We start from the raw sequence: 24,244 nt of genomic DNA on the forward strand, positions 1-24,244 counted from the left end.
ATGATGGCTCATGCCTGTGGGAGGCTGAGACAGGAGGATTGCTTGAGGCTGGGAGTTCAAGACTGGCCTGGGGCAACACAGCGAGATCCCATCTCTACAAAAAAGTTTTAAAAATTAGCTGAACATAGTGGCATGCTACTATAGTCCCAGTTTGGGACGCTGAGGCAGGAGGATGGCTTGATCCTAGCAGTTTGAGGCTGCAGTGAACTATGATCATGCCACTGCACTAACAGCCTGGGTGACAGAAAAAAAATCCTTCTCTCTCTCTCTCTCTCTCTCTCTCTCTCACACACACACACACACACACATACACACACAAAATAACTTGCTAGAAGTTCTAGCTAATAGATGAGAAATGAAATTACCATTATTTAAGATAAAAAGATCATCTACCTAGAAAATCCAGGAAAAATCAATCGCAAAATTATTAGAGTGACTAAGGGACTTTAATAAAGTCATCTGCTACAAAATAAATATTAAAAATTAATGTTTTATATATGACCTTTAAAAAGTAAATTCATGTTTTCAAATACAATATATAAAAGAATCATAGGACAGAAGATACTATAAAAACATTAAAAGGCTCTGTGAAATTAAAAAATGACAGGCAAAACAAAAATTCAATAGAAATTTTAAAAATAAGTTTGATAAATTTTCTAAGAGAAGAAAAATTCAAAGAGAGGAGAGCTGAGAATATTAAAGGATCCATTCAGGAAGTTCAATATCTGACTAAAAAGGAGTTCCAGTGAGAAAAAGCAAGCAGAAGGAAGAAAATTACCACACACATAATTAAAGAGCATTTCACTGAATTGAATGACTAAGCTAAATGATTAAACTTAAACCCATGCTTTATTCAGATCTGCTTAGTTTTTATTGAACGTGCTTTTTCTTTTCCATGATACTACACTACATTTAGTTGTCATATTTTCTTCAGCTCCTCTTGCTGTGACAGTTTCTCAGACTTTTTGTTTTTGATGATTTTTGAATACTTTTGAGGAATACTGGCCGGGTATTTTGTATGTTCATCTGTTGGGATTTACCTGGTATTTCCCTCCGACTAGAGTGAGGTTATGAGTTTGGGGAAGATCATGTAGGTAATCTGCCATTTTCATCAGAGCATACAAAGGGTGCATAATCTCAACATGCACTGTTGATGTTGACCTTGATTTTCTTCTGCGTAGTGAGTTAACTCAGGCTGAGATAGTGTTTGTCAGGCTTCTCCACACACCCCTGTACTGTATTCATTTTAAGAAAGGCTCTTTGTGCTGCCCAGAAATAAGGAGTGGAGAGTTATGTTCCACGCTGAGAGCAGATTATCTACATAAACCAATTGGATAATTACCTAGGAGCGCAATTGCTGGGTCATATGGTAAGGCGTTTAGCTGTATAACAAAGTGCCAAACTGTTTTCCAAAGTGGCTGTACCATTTTGCATTTCCACCAGCAGTGAACATGCTCCTGTTGCTCTGCATTCTCACTGGAAATGGGTATTGTTTTGCTTTTTGGATTTTAACTATTTTAATAGGTGTATAGTATCTTTATTGTTGTTTTCCTTACAGATATTGTTAAATTATATGATGTGTGTCTGGTAATTCAGGAGTACCTATGGATCTTTTCCTCTTGTTTGTGCCAATCTTGTTCATTTTTTGATGAGGAAAAAAACTGTCTTTTTGGCATGTCTGATTGTTTGATTATATGATGGACATTGTATTTTAAAAAGTACTTGTAGATTATATAAAACAACATTTTCCTCCTCCAGAAATTTTCATTTGCTTCTGTCTGGTGCCTGAGGGTATTATTGGTCCACATCTACCTTCATCAAATTTCAAGGTTTGGGCTTTTTCTTGGCCACCTAGATAACTTGAAGCAGGATTGCTTTATTTACAGTTCAAACTTAATTCCTAGGATGCAACCCTTTGAGGTAACAATTCTAAGTGTAGGATGGTTGCAGACTCCCCTCCCCTTATCTTCCAGACCTTTGAGGCTGTCAACAGCACTGGTCAACTTCTCAGCTGCCTTTTCCAAATCACCAAATGCTCGATGGGCAAAAGAGTTTCCAAATGTTGGGCTTAGCAGTATGAATTTCTTTCTTCTTTCAGATCTCAACCTGGCAATTCCTCACTATAAAAAATGTTTAGGAGATGATATTGTTTTATTTCATCCATGTATTTCAGTTTAATTTTTTGGAAGGTTTGTCTAAATAAACTAATCCACTGTTAGGAGTCAAAGTAGGATCCTGGGTTCCCTTTGCTTCACTGCCCAGCCCCCCAACCCCAGGTCTTCCAGTGGCTTTGAAAAGGTATAGTAAATATGGCTGTATAATTTACACTTTTTAGAAGAAACTGTGAAAAAAACAGAGTCCTGTCTTTTCCTTCCCCAGTTAAAGAGAAGTTCCTGAATTATTAGTCATGAAATTATTTATCTGAAAACTTATACTACTTCTTGGGCCAGGACTACTATAAACTAACCATGTAATACTCCAAAATCTTTTATACAAAGAAAATTTTATTAATGAAAAGATAACACAAAACAAAGTTTTTGTATATAAAGTTATCTGCTTAAAAATGTGGAAAAGTTAATATTTACAACATTTTCCATACAGTACATGATAATTTTCTTTTTATGGTGTAACAGAAAGTAGAAGAAAAAAACCAAAAAAAAAACCAAAAAGGAAGATACTAGAGAAAAAGTCCAAAGTGTCAGAAAACCTTGTTCAAGGAATAATACTTAATGGGAAACAAAATTAAGAAAAATTTGTTAATATTTAAAAGGCTGTTGTACAAAATACATATTGTTTTAACAGGACTACATTTTTTTTCTATTTCATTGGCACTATTTTGAATGTTCAGCAAAATCCTACTGAGCTGCAGAAATAAATTCTACATAATGTTTGAGAAAGACATTGTACAATACAAAGTGTTATAGTATTCTAAAAAAACAAAAGCCAAAACAAAGGAAAAGTATAATCAACTGTAAGTGGTTATAATGCAATCTTGGGTGGTTATGAAACATTAAAAAAAAGGAAATCAATTGCACTTGGCTTAATTTACAAAAGACTAACATTTCATCTACTAATCCTTCAGGACATTTTATTTTAAAATGCAGAAGAATCAGTGAGCAGCACAATACATTTGACGTTGGACACTTCCAGTAAGCACCTTATTTCAGCTGCATAATCTGTGAAATTCCTAAAACAATACATGTTGGATGGTAAGGTAGGAGTAAAAAGGTTTTTAAAGTTGAATTCCTATTATACAATCTTTTGGTGTGTCAAATATTTTTTATACTATAAAAGAATACTATTTTCCAGTTTTCTTAGAAATTCAGTGTAAAAGCTACCAAAGTAGGCTAAAATATCAGAGTAACATAATAAAAATATTTGAGTAGATTTTCCAGGATTTCCCAAAAAAGTTCAAATACATATAAGCTTATTTTCAAATATATATAAAAACATATGTTTTAAATACTTCAGCAAAGAAAAATCTTGATTTTATATCAAAAAAGTAAAATAGTATATCTTAAAATACTTTCAACAAGAGTAGAATCTTCATAAATAGAAAAGGAAGATTCCTCTGTCTCCTCCCACACAATTTAAAAAATATTATTAACCTACACATTTCTGTTTTCAGGTATGCTGCTGTCATTAACCTTTATGTGAAATGAATTGTATTCATGAAATCTATTTTTTCCAGTATAATAGCAGGCAATGCAGCTTTAAGTGCAAAAGAAAGTAACTGATTCTTACAAAACAGTGCATTGGTCATCTCCAGTGTAATACAAATTTGATTCTAAGTAACAGGATAAAATGTTTTTCAAGTATCTGAATGACTACCACCTCCCTGTTCTTTTCTCACTCCTGAAACTGAGTGGACAAGCAGAGATGTGGAACCTTTGAGGCTGCTTGGCTCTGAAGAACTGGGGACCTGCAAATTGTTGCTCTGCACCAGGCCAGTTTCAGCAACATCACTCTTTGGGCTTACCCTAGGCAAAAGAAAAAAAGTTGACATACATACATCCACAAGCACAAATATGATGCCAGATGGCCTTAGAATTGCTACCCATTTTTCAGGAGTTTTACCCCCAAACCAGTGTCCACCTTTATCAGAGGATAATTAAGTAAAACTCTTCTGGTATACTTTAACACTTCAAAAGACAATTTTTTTAACACAATTTTTGCTGACTTCAGAAAATTCATCAAGCACTACCCATTTTGAGGCTAAGCATGGTATCTTGTGAAGAATACAATTAATAAGGCAGGACTCCTGCCCTCAGCTTAGCAAGTATTTTATTGATTTCCCACCATGGATCAGACACTGTGTAAGAGGTTGGGAACACAAATGTAAGACTTCGGCTCTGTCTCTGAGGAGTTTATAAATGTAGCAGAGGATAAAAGCATGTACCTAATTACAATCCTGATACATGAAAGCTGACGAGGGAACACAGGGTACACTTAGCCTAGTTTGAGAGGGCTAGGTAAGATAGCCTTGGGACCTTAATCAGCTTCACAGCATGCTGGTCAATTTGATGTTTACCTATGATCCATGTTTTGGTCACCTATGACCATTTGGGAAAATTCCTTAAAGATAATGTCAATATCCTTTCATGTTCAGAAAATAGAATAATTTTATACTTATCTTTGTTTAAAATGACACTTTTTACACAGTACCATAATGTAGTATTAATTAAAACTTAGCCCATATTTCAGATGAATCACAAACATTTACCTAAATGTATGAGCAACTCTTTACAGTTACCATAGACATGAACATTACTTTTGTACTTGAACAATATATATTAAGGCTCTTTTCAAAGCTAAGAATTAAACTACTAAATAGCACTTTTATAGGCTGAACCCAAACTTCCTTGGTTACACGTATAGACATATCATATCATAAAATGCTTTCTTTCCAGATGTGTTATGCTTTAATAAGTATTTAAAATAGTGATTTTTAGATAACAAAGTTAAATCTCACCTTCCTTCACTCCGAGCACTTTCAGACACACTGCTCCTATCGTTCACACTGCCTGCCTGGCCCTTCCTGTTGGCCTGTTCCCCAGAGAGTTTGGAGCTGGATGCTGCTGGGAAGGCAGGTCCTCCACAGTCCTGTTCTCTTAACTTGGGGGTGCTTGCTCTGTCTGCTTGCCCCTCTCTCACTGACGTTTCTGGAGAGGTTGGGATTTCTGTCAGAGTTTCTTGTCCTAAGTAATCATGGTTAGTGATCGCTACTGCAGAAGTGCCATGATTTGTGGTAGCTCCAGTGCTGGTTCCCATGGATTTGGAAATGACCTTCAGCTTGTGTGAACTTGGTTTGTAGTGCTTCTTTTTGTGTTTAACTTTAGAATTGTGCTTTAAGAAAAACTCACATGACTCCTGTAGCACTCTTCGACTTTCACTGATTGGACTGTAAAAAAAATCCAAGAGAGGACTTACTCAATAAATTTTAAGTGTTGTAGCAGAAGCCATAAAAAAAATCACATATCTTTTGCCAAAAATCCTCATTCATTAAAGTTAAAAATTCTATGATTTATATTATTTATAAAATCTGGGATTATAAATACTATGATACAAGTAGATATCCATAAAGTGAAATCTTTTATACATATACTCTTAGTTGATTTTGTTAGCATAAATAGTAAACTGGTAATAAATTAAATAGGCAAAAATCAAAGGATATGACAAGGAAAGTCAAGTCAGCTTAAAGTAAGGGACCAGATGTATTTGTATCACATATAAATATGTCAAACAGAAAAGTAAACCAGAAGAAAAAGAATATAGAATGTAATTAATGGTTTCTGTTTAAATGTATTAATAATTCTTTTCTAACAATAAAGTTAGCAGTTACATTGATGAGTATAACAAATATGGGATAGACACACAATAATAGTGGAAAATAAAGTCCAGTTAAAGGCAATTCTTCAGACTTCAAAAACTTATTTGTGAAAAGGTCTACAGTTCTGAAATTTGTACCACAGAGAGTTCACTAATGAAATCAATGGGAAACAATTTTTAAAAACTCTATAGTATGTTGTATTCAATATATATATAACTAAAATGAATACATTATTCATAAATGTAAATCTTTATTGTTATAGAATACTCCTTAAGTTTGAATTTTTTACCATCTCAGGCAAGGCAAATAAGTGAAATTTTAGGTCAGAACTGTAATAAAATTTTAATGTAGTTAATAATGATAATACATCACTTATATATGAATCATGCTTTTAGATTTCCTTACATATATTTGATCTCATTTCATCTTTTATCATTGATATAAAGGGATAAAATTATTAAAAATGCTGCACCCAAAATAATGAATCTAGGCCGGGCGCGGTGGCTCACGCCTGTAATCCTAGCACTCTGGGAGGCCGAGGTGGGTGGATTGCTCAAGGTCAGGAGTTCGAGACCAGCCTGAGCGAGACCCCGTCTCTACTAAAAATAGAAAGACATTATATGGACAACTAAAAATCTATATAGAAAAAATTAGCCGGGCATAGTGGCGCATGCCTGTAGTCCCAGCTACTCGGGAGGCTGAGGCAGTAGGATCGCTTAAGCCGAGGAGTCTGAGGTTGCTGTGAGCTAAGCTGACGCCACGGCACTCACTCTAGCCTGGGCAACAAAGTGAGACTCTGTCTCAACAAAAAAAAATAATGAATCTAATGGTAGCAGTAATAATATTGGGTATATAATAATAAATCATGGAAATAAAATGTGCATTTCATAAATCTTTCATTCTTATTTCAAATAGAATAGTATGCGTCAAAGACTATTATAGCAAATGCCAAAATAAAGCAAGTTTCTTTCATAAAAAGATTTCCAAACTTCATTTGGCTCATCAAATTGAAATAATAGTTGATATAATGAAACTCCAGTAAAGTGATAATTTGAATAGTTGTTTGGTATTTTGATATATTTATTTTAAAACAATGTCAAATAATTCAATAGGTACTTACTCTCTCTTGCGATTTCGTTTAAAAAACCCAGCCCATTCTGTGCATGTCTTTTTGCTTCCAACCCAGAAGACAGCAGAGATGCCAACAATTAAAGTCATAAGGTATTTTATCATAAATAAAGCCAATTCTGGTCTAGCGTCTGTTTTTGCCTACAAAGAGTGAATTTTCAGTGATATACTTAAAATGGAAAGAAAAGTCTACATTGTCTATGTAAAATTTGAGCAAAAATGATAAATCTTCAACTATTTTATCATAAAACATTTGAAATAACATAATAAAATGAATACTGCTTTAAGTGCAACACAGTTTTTACCTAAGTTCTAAACAAAGAAACTTTACCTGTATATCAAAATGTCTAGAAAGGGAAAAATACTGAACTATTAAATATATTTAGAACCAATCTCCTAAATCTTCACGATTTCCTGGTATTTTTTCCCTATAGGTAGAGCAGCCTCTAACAACTGGTATTAATAAAACATTTGCCTCCAAATATTTACCTATTTTCCTTCCATATAATCTACCACACAAATACATTTAAACTCATAACAACACATATTTTACAGTCTTTATGCATTGTTAATGTTTATATGTTATAAAAACTTGGCCGGTTAGAGTACAATAAATATCAGTAAAATGTGAAAATGTAGAAATCTCATAAAAATTAAATCATACTTTTAAGTATAAACTTTCAAATAACTATTTTTAAAAGTTGCACAAGTGTCAAAATATTATATATTCTGCATATCTTGCTTTTTGCACTTATTATTTCTTGGAGACCATTCTCTATCAGTACAAATAGAGCTCTTCATTCTTTTTAAAGGCTGTTCCATTGTGTGGATTTACTTCCAACCTATTGCCATTTGCAAATAATGCTGCAGTGACTGTCTTTCTCACATTTGTGAGCAGATCTGTCTATAAATTCCCAGAAGGGCAGGATTATTAGGTACGTGCATCTTAAATCTGATATGTATTGTCAAATTGCTTTCCACAGAAGGTTGAACTAACTGAAACTCTTAATAGCAAAGTCTGGGAATGTGTATATTGCCAGTTTCACTGACAGAGTGGTTATAAAACCTTTAGATGTTTGCCATGTTATAAACAGAAATATAATTTTAATTTATATTTTCTTACTGTAACATTTTCCACGTTTAAGGATAGTTCTTTTATTTTTATTTTCTGTGAACCCTCTTTCTTTCCTTTTCTCATTTTTATATCAGATTGTTGGTTTTGTTCCTATTGGTCTGTAGGAACTCTATAAATTAAAGAAATTAGCCCTTCAACTACAATGTGACATGCAAATAAACTTTCCCAGTTGGTCTTTTGACTTATGGGTTTTTTTTTTTAATTTACCATGCAGAATCTTGAAAAATTTTTTTACTTAATCATATTAGCAATATTTTCTTTTATATTTACTGAATTTTACATCATACTTATAAAGTCTCTACTTGAAGATTATAATTTTCTCATTCTATCTTCTACTATTTTATAGTTTCTTGCATGATTACATGAAACATAATTTTTAAAAACCATAGATCTTTAGTTTTTTAGCAGTATGTAATAGTTGTCCCCCACCCCTTTGCCGAAAAGACTGAGGACTCTAGCAGACATTTAATATAACAAGATCACGTTAAGACACAGCTCTTTTGTTAAGTGTTTAGTAAAAACAGACTATGGATGATAGACTATGGACAACGTGTAAGGCAAGGAAAACTATTATCCTCACATATCAGTATAAAAAATAGGTCCCATCATGTTATATAGCAGTAACTTTCTAGAATATAAATTAAGTAAAATAATTCAGTCCTCGCTTGATTTGATACACTGATGGCAGCACTCGCGTTCCATACAGTTAATACTATACGTGGTCAAAATAACATATAAATCTATTAAAACAAAACAAACTTCCTATTACAAAAACTTCAACTAAAATGCTTTAAATTTTATATTTTCAGAAGTTTACATTTTTAATCTTAAAAACACTACCATTATACTGATCATAAATGTCAGAAACAAAAAAAACATATTTTGTTTCAATAGTCTTTCAGTTAAGAAATTACAGAATGAGTTTAGCAAAAAATCAAATTGTTTTTGTAAGTATAGTTTATACAAAAAGTTATAATATGATCAAATTAAATATACCCGAATAAGGTTTTTTCCCTACTAACTAAAGAATTAAAAACAATCTCCAGTTCAGCAGAAATTACTTCTCTTTTTCTCCCTATGAGAAGGCCTGTTCTTCTGACCCTGCTCTTCATTACTACTGATCTGCCTTTGCAACTCAATTTAATTTTTACAGGAATAAAGGAGGCACTTTACTATTGTAAATGAAGCTAAAGCTTGAGGAAAGAACTCTTAGGACATTTACGCCAGTTTCAACTGATGTGTACGAAATCATTCCCTATGTCTGTTGGATTTTCTCACCTGAAATCTAATTTTATATCTATGACTAATGCAAGTATATTTCTAGGGAACATTTTCTATGTTAAAAGTAGTGACATAATCCAAATGATAGCTTTTACCTGATAAGGACATGGGATATGGTATTGACGACAATGATCAGAGACCCATGTTATCTCCCACGTAATCCTGTTCACTTGCTCATAGACGTAACATCCAAGAAGTATCACTAATGGCACAAGATACAGGCCACTGAAGACTCCAATTCGAATCATAAATTTCTTTAGTTTTTCTTGGTTCCGGCCATCATGTTGTATAACTTGTCGAACGTGATTTAAGGAAATAATGCCAGCTAAAAGAAGAGACAGCCCAACAAACACACAAAGGCACAGTGGCAAGAGTACAAAGTAGCGAGAAGCATCAAGGTCATAAAGGCCAACAAAGCAAACTCCACTAATGTTGTCTCCTTCAACTTTGTTCATAGCAAGAAGCATAACAGTCAGAAAGCCTGGTATTCCCCATGCCACAGCATGAAACCACACTGCTTTTTGTTCAATGGCTTCACAACTCCATTTTCTTCCTGCAGCTAAGAACCAAGTAATGGTAAGAATCACCCACCACACGGTGCCAGCCATTGTAAAAAAATACAAAAACATAAACAAAATAGTGCAAGCCTTATTTTGAGAACCTAGAACAACTGTGTCACCAAGTTCTAGCTTATCATCTGCCTTATTGCAGGCTGTGCTATTGCCTAGCAAAAATCCAATAAAGTACATAAGTGATACGATGCTGTAACAGACAGAGTAATATATAATCGGTCTCTCTGGGTATCTGAATCTTTTAACATCAATTAAAAAAGTAAGGAATGTGAACAGAGTTGCACAAAGACAAAATATTGAAACTATTCCAATAAAACTTTTTGCAAACTCTAGCTCATCACTTTTAAAATACATGTTGGGGCATGGAGGTGCACACTGATCAATTCCCAGAAACTTATAGCCTTGTCCCCCAGAAGTCTTTAGATGCCTTGGACACCAAAATCCAATGTCTCTTTGGACTTGTTCTGTTTCCTTTTGAGGACCAAGAAACTCTGTGTGTGGATCAAAAGTTACAGGAACAGTCTCATCACAGTTTTGTAATCTGTAAAGATTATAAAAATTAAATATATGAAGTCAACACTTTTATTGATTCGCTATTTTAATACTATGCTTTCCAACTATAAAATATTACCTTATGCATTCATACCTGATGGGAAGACGTACAAACCTAAATGGATTACAGGTTAGAGTTGAGTAGAAATTTTTGAAGTTGACTAAAAACTTGTGGCTGTTAATGAGCCCCAACACAATAATATATGTTAAATACAAGACAGGTAAACATGAAAATTCACTTATTTGGAAAACAATTAATTTCAAAATGGTTTCTGCTTTTAAGACTCAATATTTAAGAATGAATTTATCTTAATTGGCAGTCTCCAGACAAAAAAGTGCTGGCTTGTCTGTTTATAGTACAAGAAATATAAGTCTTGGAGAAATTAACTTTTATTTTCTAATGCCCATAAGAAAAGTAAATCAAAACATATGACTAAGGTGATAGCAATTACAATGACTGAAATGAGATCCTTCTTGATTGATAGGGTGGAGTTCAAGTTTTTAAAGAAGGGCAACAATACCACACAAGAGGTAGGCTGAGGACCAGCTGAACTCACATCACCATTGTGTTTAGGTTTGGCTGTTTGCCTCCCTTATTTATGGATAGACCTAAGTGGTACACAGATATATTTCTGTCTTGTGCAGAACTTTATCACTTAGTTGAGTTTGAATATGCCAGTATTATTTTGGAGGAACTACATGGTTTATAAAATAGTGGAGGTTTTTAAGAAAGCATTTTAAATATACCTTAGATAAGAACAGAGAACAATAAATGTCCATAAAATGAAATATATAAAATCATGTATCTATCAGCATTACTAAAACATAGTATTATGTCAGTTTTGCTCTATATATTTTAAAATAAAGCAATAGAGCATTACAAATAGAGTTGGAACCCCTTTCTGGTCTCACTCCTCTTCCTCTCCTCAGAAGTATTCATTACTACAAATTCAGTTTTTATTCTCAAGCATTTAAAAAATATTTTTACTATGGTTTTTATTAATCATAACCTTACATATCATTGTTTCACTTTATATAATGTTTGAACTTTATATAAATGACACCATGTTGTATATATCATGCTGTAACTTCCATTTTTTAACTCAACACTATGTTTTTTAGATTTATCCATGTTGACAGATGTGGGTCAACTGCATTCATTTTATCAACTGTATGGCAGTATTCCAGTGTATATCACAATTTACATTCTTCTATGATGGACTTTTAGACTTTTTCCTATTTAAAATTAGAAATAATCTACAATCAATATTCTTGTGGATGCCTCCTTATTTGTGTAAGTTTCTATAGAAAGGGATTGTAGGAAGTAGGTATTAACATCTGCATCTTTATTATATGTCACTCAATTTATTATATATCACTCAATTCTTCCTAAAAATGATTATGCATCTACCAGAAGTATGTGAATTCCACAAAGGTTCTATAGTTTCTTCAGCCTAGAAATAAAAAAATCAAAAAGCTAGCTAGCTTCCTTTCCCCATTACTGTATGAGGTCTCACTGTATCAGCAGAATATTTAAAATTACAACCCCCTACTATCTAGAGAATAGGGGGGAAAAGTAATTAATCGGGACTAATGTGCAAAAGGTGAGTGAACTGATAACATTAATTCATGAGTCAATTGTGCCTAAAATCCTATTTTCTCCATATGTACTGTAATTGCAAATGATCAAGCAAACCAGTATTTACCATGTTTATTCACTATTACAGAAAGGTCCAGATGGAAAAAATATTTAAGAGAAAATAAATATATGCCTGAGACTTATCTTTTCCCCTTTGGAGAAGGGGGTCTTCCTATGTTACTTGGGCTAGTCTCAAACTCCTGGACTCAAGACATCCTCCTGAGTAGCTGGATCTACAGGCATGTGCCACTGCACCTAGCTTACACCTGAGATTTTTATATCCAATAAAGACTATTCACCTTGCCAAAATATTACATTAACACTGGTCTGAAGGTATATGTAAAAAGTATAATCAGCATTTTGGCCTTACCACAGAATATTTCATGTTATAAAAACATCTGTTAAGCACTTTTGCATCATTTTCATTTTGAACTGCACTTATTAATGTAAAAATCTGTCATAGTTGAGAGGGTGAGGTGTGGAAGGGCCTGATGATCAATCACATCAGTTTTATACAGGGATACAAATTTAATATAGGGATACAGTTTAATATAGGGCTTAAATAATTTTTAAAAAGATTCTACTTCCCAATTCAATGTATCAAGCATTCTCAAACATGAAATAAATTTGGCTTAATTATTAAAAAAGTAAAAATATGCTTTCATGAAAGCAAGGCAGGTATACCTTTGAAGGGAAAAAGTTGGAATATCATAATAAAGACAGGAAAATGAGTAAAAGAAAAACAGTATAACAGAAGACGGCAAGATTCCATAGATGCTCTGGTGGCATGCTGGATAGGCACTGCCGTGGGACAAGAAGAGTGAGAAAAGGAAAGGGAAGTGCAGCTGGTCATTATAAGAGGGATTAATCTATTGGCAAGCTACCAGAGGATAGCTGGAGCCAGAGCTGAAAAGCAAGCCCAGTTTGCCACAAAACTCCTCACCTACAAAAGTGTGCCTGTGCTCCGAGACAACCTGAGGAACCTGTAGGCCTCAAAGAATGAATGCACCTTTTTACTTTACTTTCAAGGCAAAGGCAGTGGAATGGCAAAGTCATTTTCCTGGGTAACCAAGAGCTGCCTTAATGTATGCCATAACCACACCATAACCACACTGCCATTTCTCAAATAATATAAGCTGCCTTCACGCTTTTACCACAAAGCTAAACATGTTAAACCTTTCATTATGCTAGAAACCTTTTGAAAGCTAGAATTTGGGTTTGCTACTTTGTGTGTGTTTTCAAAGTAAATAAGATACCATAAGAGCCTGAAGGTCTTATTTATAGAAATGAAGAAAATTTATCCGGTATAGAACACACCAGAATTATTACTATTTTTTAAAGATGGGGTCTCACTATGTTGCCTAGGTTGACCTCAAAATCCGGGCTCAAGTAATCCTCCCTCCTCAGCCTCTCAACTATCTGGGACTACACACATGCACCACCACACCTGGCCCAGAATTATTATGTGCAACTGAGTCAATTAACATTTTACAAAGGGATGTTTATGGGTTTGTTTTATATCAGTGGGATTCAGTTTAATATACAGCTTAAATAATTTAAAATAATAGATTCTACTCCCCAATTCAATGCATTGAGCATTCTCAAACAAAATCAACTTGATTTGGTTTAATTATAAAAAAGTATTAGTTTCTCAAAAAAAATCAAACTACAAAGATCAAAAATTCCAGAAGAGTTGAGAATTACCGCATAGTTGCCAGTGTAAATTTTTGTGAGTTATAACCTCCTCTGCTCTGAAATTGAGTAGGCAATCCCATAAGATCAAGTATTTTCTCCACAGGTCTTATTATCTTCTAATACAAATATAACTAATTTATTTCATCTTCTCTCTCTCTCCGTTATAAGATCCACAACAGCAGGAATTTTTGCCTGTTATAGCTCTAGTGCCTAGAACAGTCCTGGCACATGGTAGGAGTGCAATAAAAATTTGTTGAATGAGCCCCAGTTTTTGCTGTCATCTTCCTTGGTGACTTTGCCAAGGACAAGCCATTGATACTCTGGCTTCTCAGCTCCTTAACCTCATCTCCAGTGACTATCTCTCCCACATACTTTGGACACCTGGAACTCTGCCACAACCTGTAAGTGTACAAAAATCAACTCAGGGCCGGGTGCAGAGTCTCATGCCTATAATCCCAGCACATTGGGAGGCTGAGGCAGGAAGATTGCTTGAGACCAGGAGTTAGAGACTAGCCTGGGCATTAAAAAAAAAAAAAAGAAAGAAAGAAAGAAAAAAAAATCAACTCAAGCATTCTGCCCTTGGTCTGCTAACTCCTATCTTTGCAGCTCATTTATTAAAACATTCTCACTATGCTTTTTTTTTTTTAAGAGACAGGGTCTTGCTCCAGGCTGGAGTGCAGTGGCCTGATTAAAGCTCACTGTAATCATGAACTCCTGAGCTCAAGCGATTCCTGTGCATCTGCCTCCTGAGTAGCTGAGACTACAGGCATGCTCCACCATATCTATTTTTTTTTTTTTTTTTTGAGACAGGGTCTTGTTATGTTGCCCAGGCTGGTCTCAAACTCCTGGGCTCAAGGGAACCTCGTGCTTTGGCTTCCCAAAGTGCTAGAATTATAGGTCTGAGCCACTGTGCCCGGCCTATGCCTTTTTTTAAAACCTCACTGGAATCTCCTCCAGCTTATTTCCATATACCAGTCCTTTCCTTTCTTCATTTCAGTCCTCATCCAGTTAGACTTTCATAGGCTATTGTTTCAGTAACACTCTTCTTGTCATTACCTTTCATTTTTTACTGCTCCTTTATATTTGGACTGAATCCATTGGACAAAACCCCACACACAGATGCAAAGATCTGCTTTCTCTGCCTAGCCCTAAGCATCCCACCACTGCTGAAGAAGGTCCCAACAGGTCACATGAAATCCACTACAGATTCAGGCTCACTTGATTTACTTAAAATGTTATGAAGCTTCTCCAGTCTACTCACTCTCCATAACTACCACTTCTCTCAAACTTACATCCTTGCTCCCAGACTCTCACCAGAAGACCTTATTACCTCACAAAGGAAACAGAAACCATCAGACAGAAATTCTTGCAACAACCGTTACTGAACACACAAACCCACCTACATCCACAGCAATTCCATCCTCTTATGGAGAGCCTCCTACCCACAGCCAACATTTTATCTGTGCTTGGGATCCTACCTCTTTCTCAGAAAACTTCCTTTGATTATTTCTCTTCTACCTCATGAATGCTTGCCTCTTCCTTTTTCCTAGGAGTTTAAAAAGTATTCAGTTCTTTCCCATTAAACTTGTACACTTTCCTCTTTTGTAGCCAAATTTCCTGAGAACATTATGTGTCTTGCTTCAATTTCTACTTAACTCCTTTACCAACTGCAATCTGTCCTTTGTCTCCATCACTCCACTGAAACAGTATGAGATGTTCTTTCCGACTGGCAGCACCTGACAACATTCTCTGACTTGACACACATCTCTTCTGGACACATATTTCCCATGTTCTCTCTTAGTTCAGTTGTGACCACATAACTGATATCTTGCCAACAGGAATGAAAATGGAAAAGGTATGATACTTCCAGTTTGAGGTAGTCAAGAAAAGGTGTGGGTTCTCTACTATCTGTCTCCCCCATCTACACGGCTGTCAGAGTTGCACAACGGAAGCAGCCTGGATTCCTAAAAGGACCTGCCAAGGAGCCCCGCCCCACCCTCAGTAGACTGTGACACGAGCGCCAAGCTCCACACAGAAGCTGACAGGATCATGCTACCCATTCCTATCTTAAAATACCTGAAGACCTTCTCATTGCTTTTAGCATAAAAACATGCAAGATGAGCCCTGAATGGTCTGCTGCTGCTCTCTCCTTATCTTACATCACATTCTTACTCTCATCACTCCAGCCACATGGTTTTTTTTTTCTTATTCTTATTTCAGCATATTGTGGGGGTAAAAAAGTTTAGGTTACATATATTGCCCTTGCCCCCCCAACCCCCGAGTCAGAGCTTCAAGCGTGTCCATCCCCTAGACAGTGCGCATCGCACTCATTATGTATGTATACACCCATCCCCTCCCCCACCCACACACGGGCTTTTTAATTCCGTGAACATACCACGTGCCCTCATGTCACACGGTCTCCGAACAAGCTATTCCCACTACCCAAAATGTTCTTCCCTCCTCTCCTTGCCTAATTATCTCTGTCTTACCCTTCATACTTTAGCTCAATAGCCATTTCCTTCCCTTTTCCCCAGTTTGGGTCAAAGGCACCATACCTCCGCTTTGTTGTATCTACCACAGTGGTAATTTTGCATTTATTTGATGAGTATTTATCTGTCCCACCTTACTGCAAGTTCCCTGAGAGCAAGAACCAAGTCTGTTTTTTGCTCACCTTTGTGTCTGCAATAATTTACCACCACAATGTCCAGCACATATTAAGTATACAATAAAAATTTACTGAATTAAATGAAAGCCTGTTGCTAATATTCTGAAGAGCTAATGCCAATATTAAAGTATCATGAATAGCTTTCTGTGAGAAACATAATTTACCTGTCACATTCAAGTTCCTCAGGCCATCGGATCCCAAAAGTGTCAATTATTTTCTTGCAATCAGAATATACTTTCTCACAAAATTTACGACAAGGTTGAACCACATGAATTTGCTCTGTGCAGGCTGGTACAAAAGCTTTGCAAAGGAAAGTTTCAACATTTGGTGAACATTCCAGATTTGCAAGAGGAAGAAAATGCTATTAAGAAAAAACAGATAAGGTTAGAAAACATTTTAATAACAAATGAACAAAATTAATTCACTTAATGCTTTTACACTCTAAAAGAATCTTTAAATCTCCCTCTATCGGACTAATGAACCCTTCATACACAGTGGAATACCATTATTTTATTCAATTATACATTTTTCCAGAAGCCATGGATTACTCCAGTGAAACAACTTGTCAGAGTCACCAATCACCAATGAACTCCACAGTCACATCTGATGGTATATTTTCTTTATGTTTAGTAATATACAGGTTTATTAATATCTCAGCAACACATTTTATAGACACAAACAGCTTATTCTAAAATTTACATGGAAAGGTACACCCCCTAAAATAGCTAAAACAATTTTGAGAAATAAGAATAAAGTGGGAGGAATTACTCTACCCAATATTAAGGCAGAGTATGTCTGATGGTATATTCTAAGTCTTCCTTCTACTCAACTTTTAACAAAACAACTGACACAGTGGATCCTATCTTCATCTTGAGGTATTTTTTTCACTTGTCTTCTAGGACATGAATTCTCCTGGATTTCTATCTATTTCACTGGCTATTCCTTTTCTGATGCTCTTCCACTTCCCAATTCTAAATATTGAAATGCTCCACAGCTCAGGCCCCAGACCTCTTCTCTATCTACGTTCGCTGTTCAGAGGAAACTTGTCCGACCCCAATGCTCCAGTGACCCCTAGACTTGAATGAACATCTGCTTCCTGGCATCTCAAACCAATGTATCCAAAACACAACTCAATTCCACTGCATCCCTATCCCCAAAGACTCCCTCAGTCTTCCCTGTCTCAGTAAATGATGCCATCCTCACCAAGTCGCTCAGGACAAGAATCTTAAGATTCATTCTTTGGGGAAAAATTGAAAGCATTCCCACTTAGAACTGGAACCAGCCAAGGTTGCCCACTATCCCCACTGCTATTCAACATAGTGCTGAAAGTCCTTGCGAGAGCAATCAGGCAAGAGAGCAGAATCAAGGGTGTCCAAATAGGGACAGAAGAGATCAAACTCTCACTCTTTGCTGATGATATGATATTGTATCTAGAAAACCCCAAGTATTCAACCAAGAGACCTCTGGAATTGATAAATGAATTCAGTAAAGCCTCAGGATACAAAATCAATACACACAACCAATAACAGTCAAACTGAGAGGCAAATTAAGGACTCAATACCTTTTAAAATAGCAACAAAGAAAATAAAGTACCTAGAAATATATTTAAGGAAATAAAAGACCTATATAGGGAGAACTATGAAACACTGAGGAAGGAAATTGCAGAGCACGTAAACAGGTGGAAAACCATACCACGCTCGTGGATCAGAAGAATCAACATTGTTAAAATGTCTATACTACCCAAAGTGATCTACAGATTCAATGCAATCCCTATTAAATTACCAACATCATTCTTTACAGACGTAGAGAAAATAATTAATTATACACTTTGTATGGAATCAAAAAAGACCCCGTATAGCAAAAGCAGTTTTAAGCAACAAAAACAAAATGGGAGGTATTAATTTGCCAGACCTCAAACTATACTACAAGGCCGTGGTTCTTAAAACAGCCTGGTACTGGCACAAGTACAGGGACACAGACCAGTGGAACACAACAGAAAATCCAAATATAGAACCATCCTCATATAGTCACCTAATTTTTGACAAAGCGGGAAAGAATATACTCTGGGGACAAGAATCCCTATTCAATAAATGGTGCTGGGAAAACTGGATAGCCACATGTAGAAGACTGAAACAGGACCCACAGCTTTCACCTCTCACAAAAATCAAATCACGGTGAATAACAGACTTACACCTAAGGTGTGAAACTATTAGAATTCTAGAAGAAAATGTGGGAAAAACTCTTATAGACATTGGCCTAGGCAAAGAATTTATGAAGACGACCCCAAAGGCAATCACAGCAACAACAAAAATAAATAAATGGGACCTGATTAAATTAAAAAGCTTCTGCACAGCCAAAGAAACTATCACGAGAGCAGACAGACAACCTACAGAATGGGGAAAAAAATTTTCACATGCTACACATCCGACAAAGGGCTGATAACTAGAATCTATTTAGAACTCAGGAAAATCAGCAAGAAAAAAATCAAACAACCCCATCAAAAAGTGGGCAAAGGACATGAATAGAAATTTTTCAAAAGAAGACAGAAGAATGGCCAACAAACATGTGAAAAAATGCTCAACATCTCTAATCATCAGGGAAATGCAAATCAAAACCACAATGAGATATCACTTAACTCCAGTGAGAATGGCCTTTATCAAAAACTCCCAAAACAATAAACGTTGGCGTGGATGCAGAGAGACAGGAACACTCTGCTGGTGGGACTGCAAACTAGCGCAACCTCTGTGGAAAGCAATATGGAGATACCTTAAACAGATACAAGTAGACCTACCATTTGATCCAGCAATCCCATTATTGGGCATTTACCCAAAAGAACAAAAGACATTCTATAACAAAGACATCTGCACCCGAATGTTTACAGCAGCACAATTCACAATTGCAAAGATGTGGAAACAACCCAAGTGCCCATCAATACATGAGTGGATTCATAAAATGTGGTATATGTATACCATGGAGTACTACTCAGCTATAAGGAACAATGGTGATATAGCACCTCTTACATTTTCCTGGATAGAGCTGGAACCCATTCTACTAAGTGAAGTATCCCAAGAATGGAAAAATAAGCACCACATGTACTCACCATCAAATTAGTTTCACTGATCATCACCTAAGAGCACATTTAGGCATAACATTAATCCAGTGTTGGGCAGGTGTGGAGGAGGAAGTGATGGGTGTATACATACACAATGAGTGCGATGTGCACCGTCTAGGGGATGGACACGCTTGAAACTCTGACTCTGGGGGGTGGTGCGCGGCAAGGGCAATATACGTAACCTAAACTTTTGTACCCCGGTAATATGCTGAAATTAAAAAAAAAAGATTCATTCTTTACTCCTGTCTTCTTCCACCCCATTTCCAATCCATTAGCAAATCCTGTTGGCTTTCCCTTCAAAATATATTCCAAATCTGACCATTTCCCACTATTACCACTCAGTCTAAGCCATTGTATCTCTCACCTAGCCTACTGAAATGATCTCCTAACAGGTCTTACTATTTCCCACTCTTGCTAACCTTACAATCAATTTTCCATATCAATCTATACTCTCTCCAATGTGATTCTTTAAAATGTAAGTTTATCCTTGTTCAAAGACTTCAATAAAATAAATTCCAAAGTCTCTACCAACTTCTAGGAGGCCTTCAATTTCTTGGTCCTGGACTATGTCTCCAATTTCATTTCCTACCCCTCTTTCTCTTTTTCACTCCATTGCCACTAAAGGGGACTTTTGCTTCTCCTCATTCCACGTATATTTCTGACTCAGAATCTTTGCATTTGCTGTTCCCCTCAGCTTTTCTCCCAGCCAGCCACATGGCTTATGTCCTCATTTACTTGTGTCTCCATTCAACTATCACCTCAGACAGGCAGTCTCTGCCCACCCTGTCCAAAAATTATCCGTCGTTCTCTATCCCATTACCCTGGTTTATATTTCTTTTAAGCCCTTATCACTATCTGACATTTCATTATATATTAGTTTATTTAATTTCTGCCTTTACCACTAGAATGTAAATTCCATGAGGGGAAGACACTTTGTCTATTTTGTTCACTATTATATCTCCAGTGCCTAAAACAGTGTCTGCTACATAGTGATTTCTCTATAAATATTTATAGAATAAATGAATGACTCTCCAGAACAATGAATGAACAATGACATGTCATGTCAATAAAACATTTCAGAGTGTTAAGATAACATAAATGTTTCCAGAGGGGGGAAAAACTCTGGACATATGCAAAGATACTAAATTCTGAATATGTGATAATATCAGATGTTAGAAGACAATGAAGAAATAACTATAAAATTCTGAAGGAAGATTTCTTTTGGTTTTAAACAATTAATCTTTTTGTTTTTAATTTTATTTTTTAGAGTCTCTTTCTTTCACGCAGGCTGGAAAAGTGCAGTGACATGATCATAGCTCAATGCACACTTGAACTGCTTGGGCTCACGGGAAGCCATCCTCCTGACTCAGCCTCCCTAGTAGCTAGGACTACAGGCACCCACCACCACACCCGGCTAATGAAGGAAAATTACTTTCAACCTAGAATTCTATACCCAGCATTTAATTGAGGGTAAAATAATGACATTTTGGGCCCTGTATGGAATAAAAAAGTTTAACTTTCAAGCATCCCTTTTTAGGAAGCAACTAGAAGATACAGTATTCCCGAAACATATTGAAGGAATATATGAATAAGCCAGAAAGGGAAATGATATGGGACCCTGGAATTAGTTAATTCAACACTGGAGAATGGCAAGAGAAATCCTCAGCGTGACAACTAAGAATCTAGTCCAGAAAGCAATCAGAACATACTTGACAGAAGGACAAATGGCTGAAAGAGAAAGGTCTCCAAGAGATGGAAGTGGAGGATTGGAATTTACGGATTATATGATACTTTGATCATCTGGGAAAATTGCTGCTAGGTGTCTGAAAAGTCTGTTAGCACATCTGAAAAAAGCTACACATACATAAAAAAACAAAGCAAATGAGGAAAATGCAATTACTGCACTAACTGTTGGGGGGAAGGTATTACAGAAATAAATACAATCAAAGTACGCCACTTCACTCAGCAGTGAACAATATTTAATAATCCTAGCAATGCTAGCATTGACTATTGATTTAACTAAAAATTGTACTAGGAGGTTAAGAGAAGTAAAAGGGGCAGAGTGAGAGAAATGAATGATCAACTACCAGGATAACAGGAAAAACTAAACAGATACTGCCTGAAGTTCAAATTGATGAATCAATAAATGACAGAATTAGCATATTAGAGTATGGCTTACATACATACCAGAAGAACACATAAAAGAGTTCAAAGTGGCTGCCTCTGAGGAGCAGGACTGGGATGGGGACGCAGGGTGGGCAAGGCCTATTGTGTTTCTGTTAAAAGCCTTTTAGTACTAAGGGCTTTTTTTCTCTCAGCTTTATTCAGGAAAGACTGATATCCACCAAACTGAATATGTACAAAATGTACATTTTGATAAGTTTTGAAATCATTACCACAATTAAGGTAATATTCATCACCACCAAAAGTTTCCTCTTGCCTCTTTGTAATTCCTCCCTCTCTTCCATCCTCTTCTTCATCTCCTCAGTAACCTGTCATCCCCTGGCAACCATCGATCTGCTTTCTGTCACTACAGAGTAGTATTTTCTATAATTTTATATAAGTGGAATCACATAATATGTTTTTTTTTGTCTGGCTTCTTTCAATCAACATTATTATTTTGGGATTCATCCACATTATTCCACATATCAGTAGTTAGTTCCTTTTAATTGCTGAGTAGTATCTGTTTATCCATTCACTAGTTAATGGACAGTCAGTCTGAAGAGCCCATGGAACATCTGAGTGTGAATATCTACTATTAGGAGGTTAAATAAACAGAGCTATGCAGGTGAGAGACCCTAGGTTAAGGATGAATTAGAAAGTCATCATTATAAGAATGGTCATTGAAATAACTGATTGAAATCACCTAAAGAAAACATGTAGTGTAAGAGAAGGAAATTCTGATTCAAGAGGAGTGTGCTGAATCTACATAGCTGCGGTCCATGGCCTGTTAGGGATCTGGCTGCAGAGCCCTGCCACTGCACCCCCCAACCCTCACCCCCTACCCCACCCGTGGAAAAATTGTCTTTCATGAAACTTAGGAAGCGGGTCTTAGGGGTGGCACACAGCAGGAGGTGAGCGGTGGGCCAGCAAAGCTTCATCTGTATTTACAGCTGCTACCCATCACAGGCTTCACCGCCTGAACTCTGTCTCCCCCCACCCCCTCGATGAAATTGGTCCCTGGTGCCAAAAAGGCTGGGGACTGCTACTATATATATTAGCATCTCCTTCCTTTCCAGATGCCATTGAAATGAGAGAAAAGGTTTAAAAATTAAAAAAAAAAAATCCATAGATGCATTAAAAAAAAAAACAAAAAAAACCAAGAGAAGTTCCTCTGAATGAACTATCAACTTTCAGAAATTTCTGGAAGATAGAAGGAATGAGGAGTTCTTTCAGCAGTATGGCCAACTAAATAGCTCCTGCCACAACACATTCAGGTTCTGGATAAATTGCAACAAACATACTGTAAAATGCATTGCTGAGCACTGTATACACTGCACAAAATCACCTTAAAATACATAAAGCAAAAAGCAACAAAACTACAAGGAGAAATGTATGATTCCATAGTAATAATGAGAAATATCAATACATCTTTCTTAGTAAATGAAAGGTCAAGCAGACAAATTAATAAGTAAATATAAGATTTGATTAGAGCACTGCAATTAATAAGCCCTATTTAAAAGGCACATACAGAAACCACACCCAACAATTAGATGGTACCTTTGGAGGATGTTGGGCCAGTGGAAAGTTCATCCTGTCCTGATGGGGCAATGTGACTGAGCAAAGACAGGGCTGCCACAGTTGGTACACTGCATCTCTCTTATTTGAATGATGCCTGACCCTTTGCCACCTAATAGGAACTTGTTGGAGAGCAAACAGCATAGTACTTTTCAAAATTTCCTCTATCCTAAGAGGGAGAATGCCCATATAGTGGGAGAATCCTCCTCTGAGACTCAGGTGAGAGAAGGGGAGCCATGGACAACTGGTAGCATTTACTTCTTTGTTGACTTGCCCCCAAAAACCTAAATATTCCTAAATATTTTGTATGTCTGGTAATCAGATCCTTTCAGGGAAAGAATTAAAATGCACCATATTTAGTTCTAACTCAGAAGCCATTTTGCAACAGCCATGATAAACTGATGGTCAGCACTTAAGAACGAATGATCCAGTTCAAGGGCAGGCAAAATGAAAGTAATACATGTACTTTTGCTATATAAAAACAATTTTCTTTTCTTACAGGGCAAACACAACAAGTCACTTCCCTCATTTAATTCTTCTACAGTGCCAACGATGCTTAATCCAATAATGCTGATGTTCCTGTACTGTGTAAAGGATAAACTGAATGTTGAAAACTCAAATACTTCCAGAGGCCAGAGAGGTAAATTCAAGACAATAGGCAGTAGTTAAGTAAGTAGCAGCTGCTACTCAACTCCAGCAGACTATTATTTGCAAATGTGGACAAAGAATTGTCAAGTATATCAATTTTTCACAAGAAAAGAGAACCTAGAGTTTTGTGTGAAATCTCCCAAATTTTGGATTGTAACACTTTAATATATACATTTAAAACACTGTGTAGGACAAACGTCTTCAGGTCAGATCCAGCATGGGCCACCAACTTCCAAGTTCTGTTACAGC

At 36.1% G+C, this 24,244-nt stretch overlaps 1 protein-coding gene across 3 annotated transcripts in view; it reads right to left on the bottom strand.

Annotated features, from left to right (window-relative positions):
* Window positions 1-2,488: 2,488 nt before the first annotated feature.
* Window positions 2,489-24,244, bottom strand: part of FZD6 (frizzled class receptor 6) — a 38,752-nt gene continuing 16,996 nt past the window's right edge. For 2 of the 3 annotated variants that reach the window (XM_069466157.1, XM_069466156.1), the window contains 5 exons: window positions 16,662-16,858; window positions 9,470-10,487; window positions 6,951-7,099; window positions 4,973-5,401; window positions 2,489-3,980 (listed from right to left, as the gene is read on the bottom strand). In XM_069466157.1, the coding sequence (XP_069322258.1) occupies window positions 3,812-3,980; window positions 4,973-5,401; window positions 6,951-7,099; window positions 9,470-10,487; window positions 16,662-16,858 (1,962 nt within the window). In that variant the 3' untranslated portion in view covers window positions 2,489-3,811. The remainder of the gene's footprint in view (window positions 3,981-4,972; window positions 5,402-6,950; window positions 7,100-9,469; window positions 10,488-16,661; window positions 16,859-24,244) is intronic. The other variant, XM_069466158.1, reaches the window with a different exon arrangement.

This window comes from Eulemur rufifrons, chromosome 3 (assembly GCF_041146395.1).
Source record: "Eulemur rufifrons isolate Redbay chromosome 3, OSU_ERuf_1, whole genome shotgun sequence".
Lineage (NCBI taxonomy): Eukaryota > Metazoa > Chordata > Mammalia > Primates > Lemuridae > Eulemur > Eulemur rufifrons.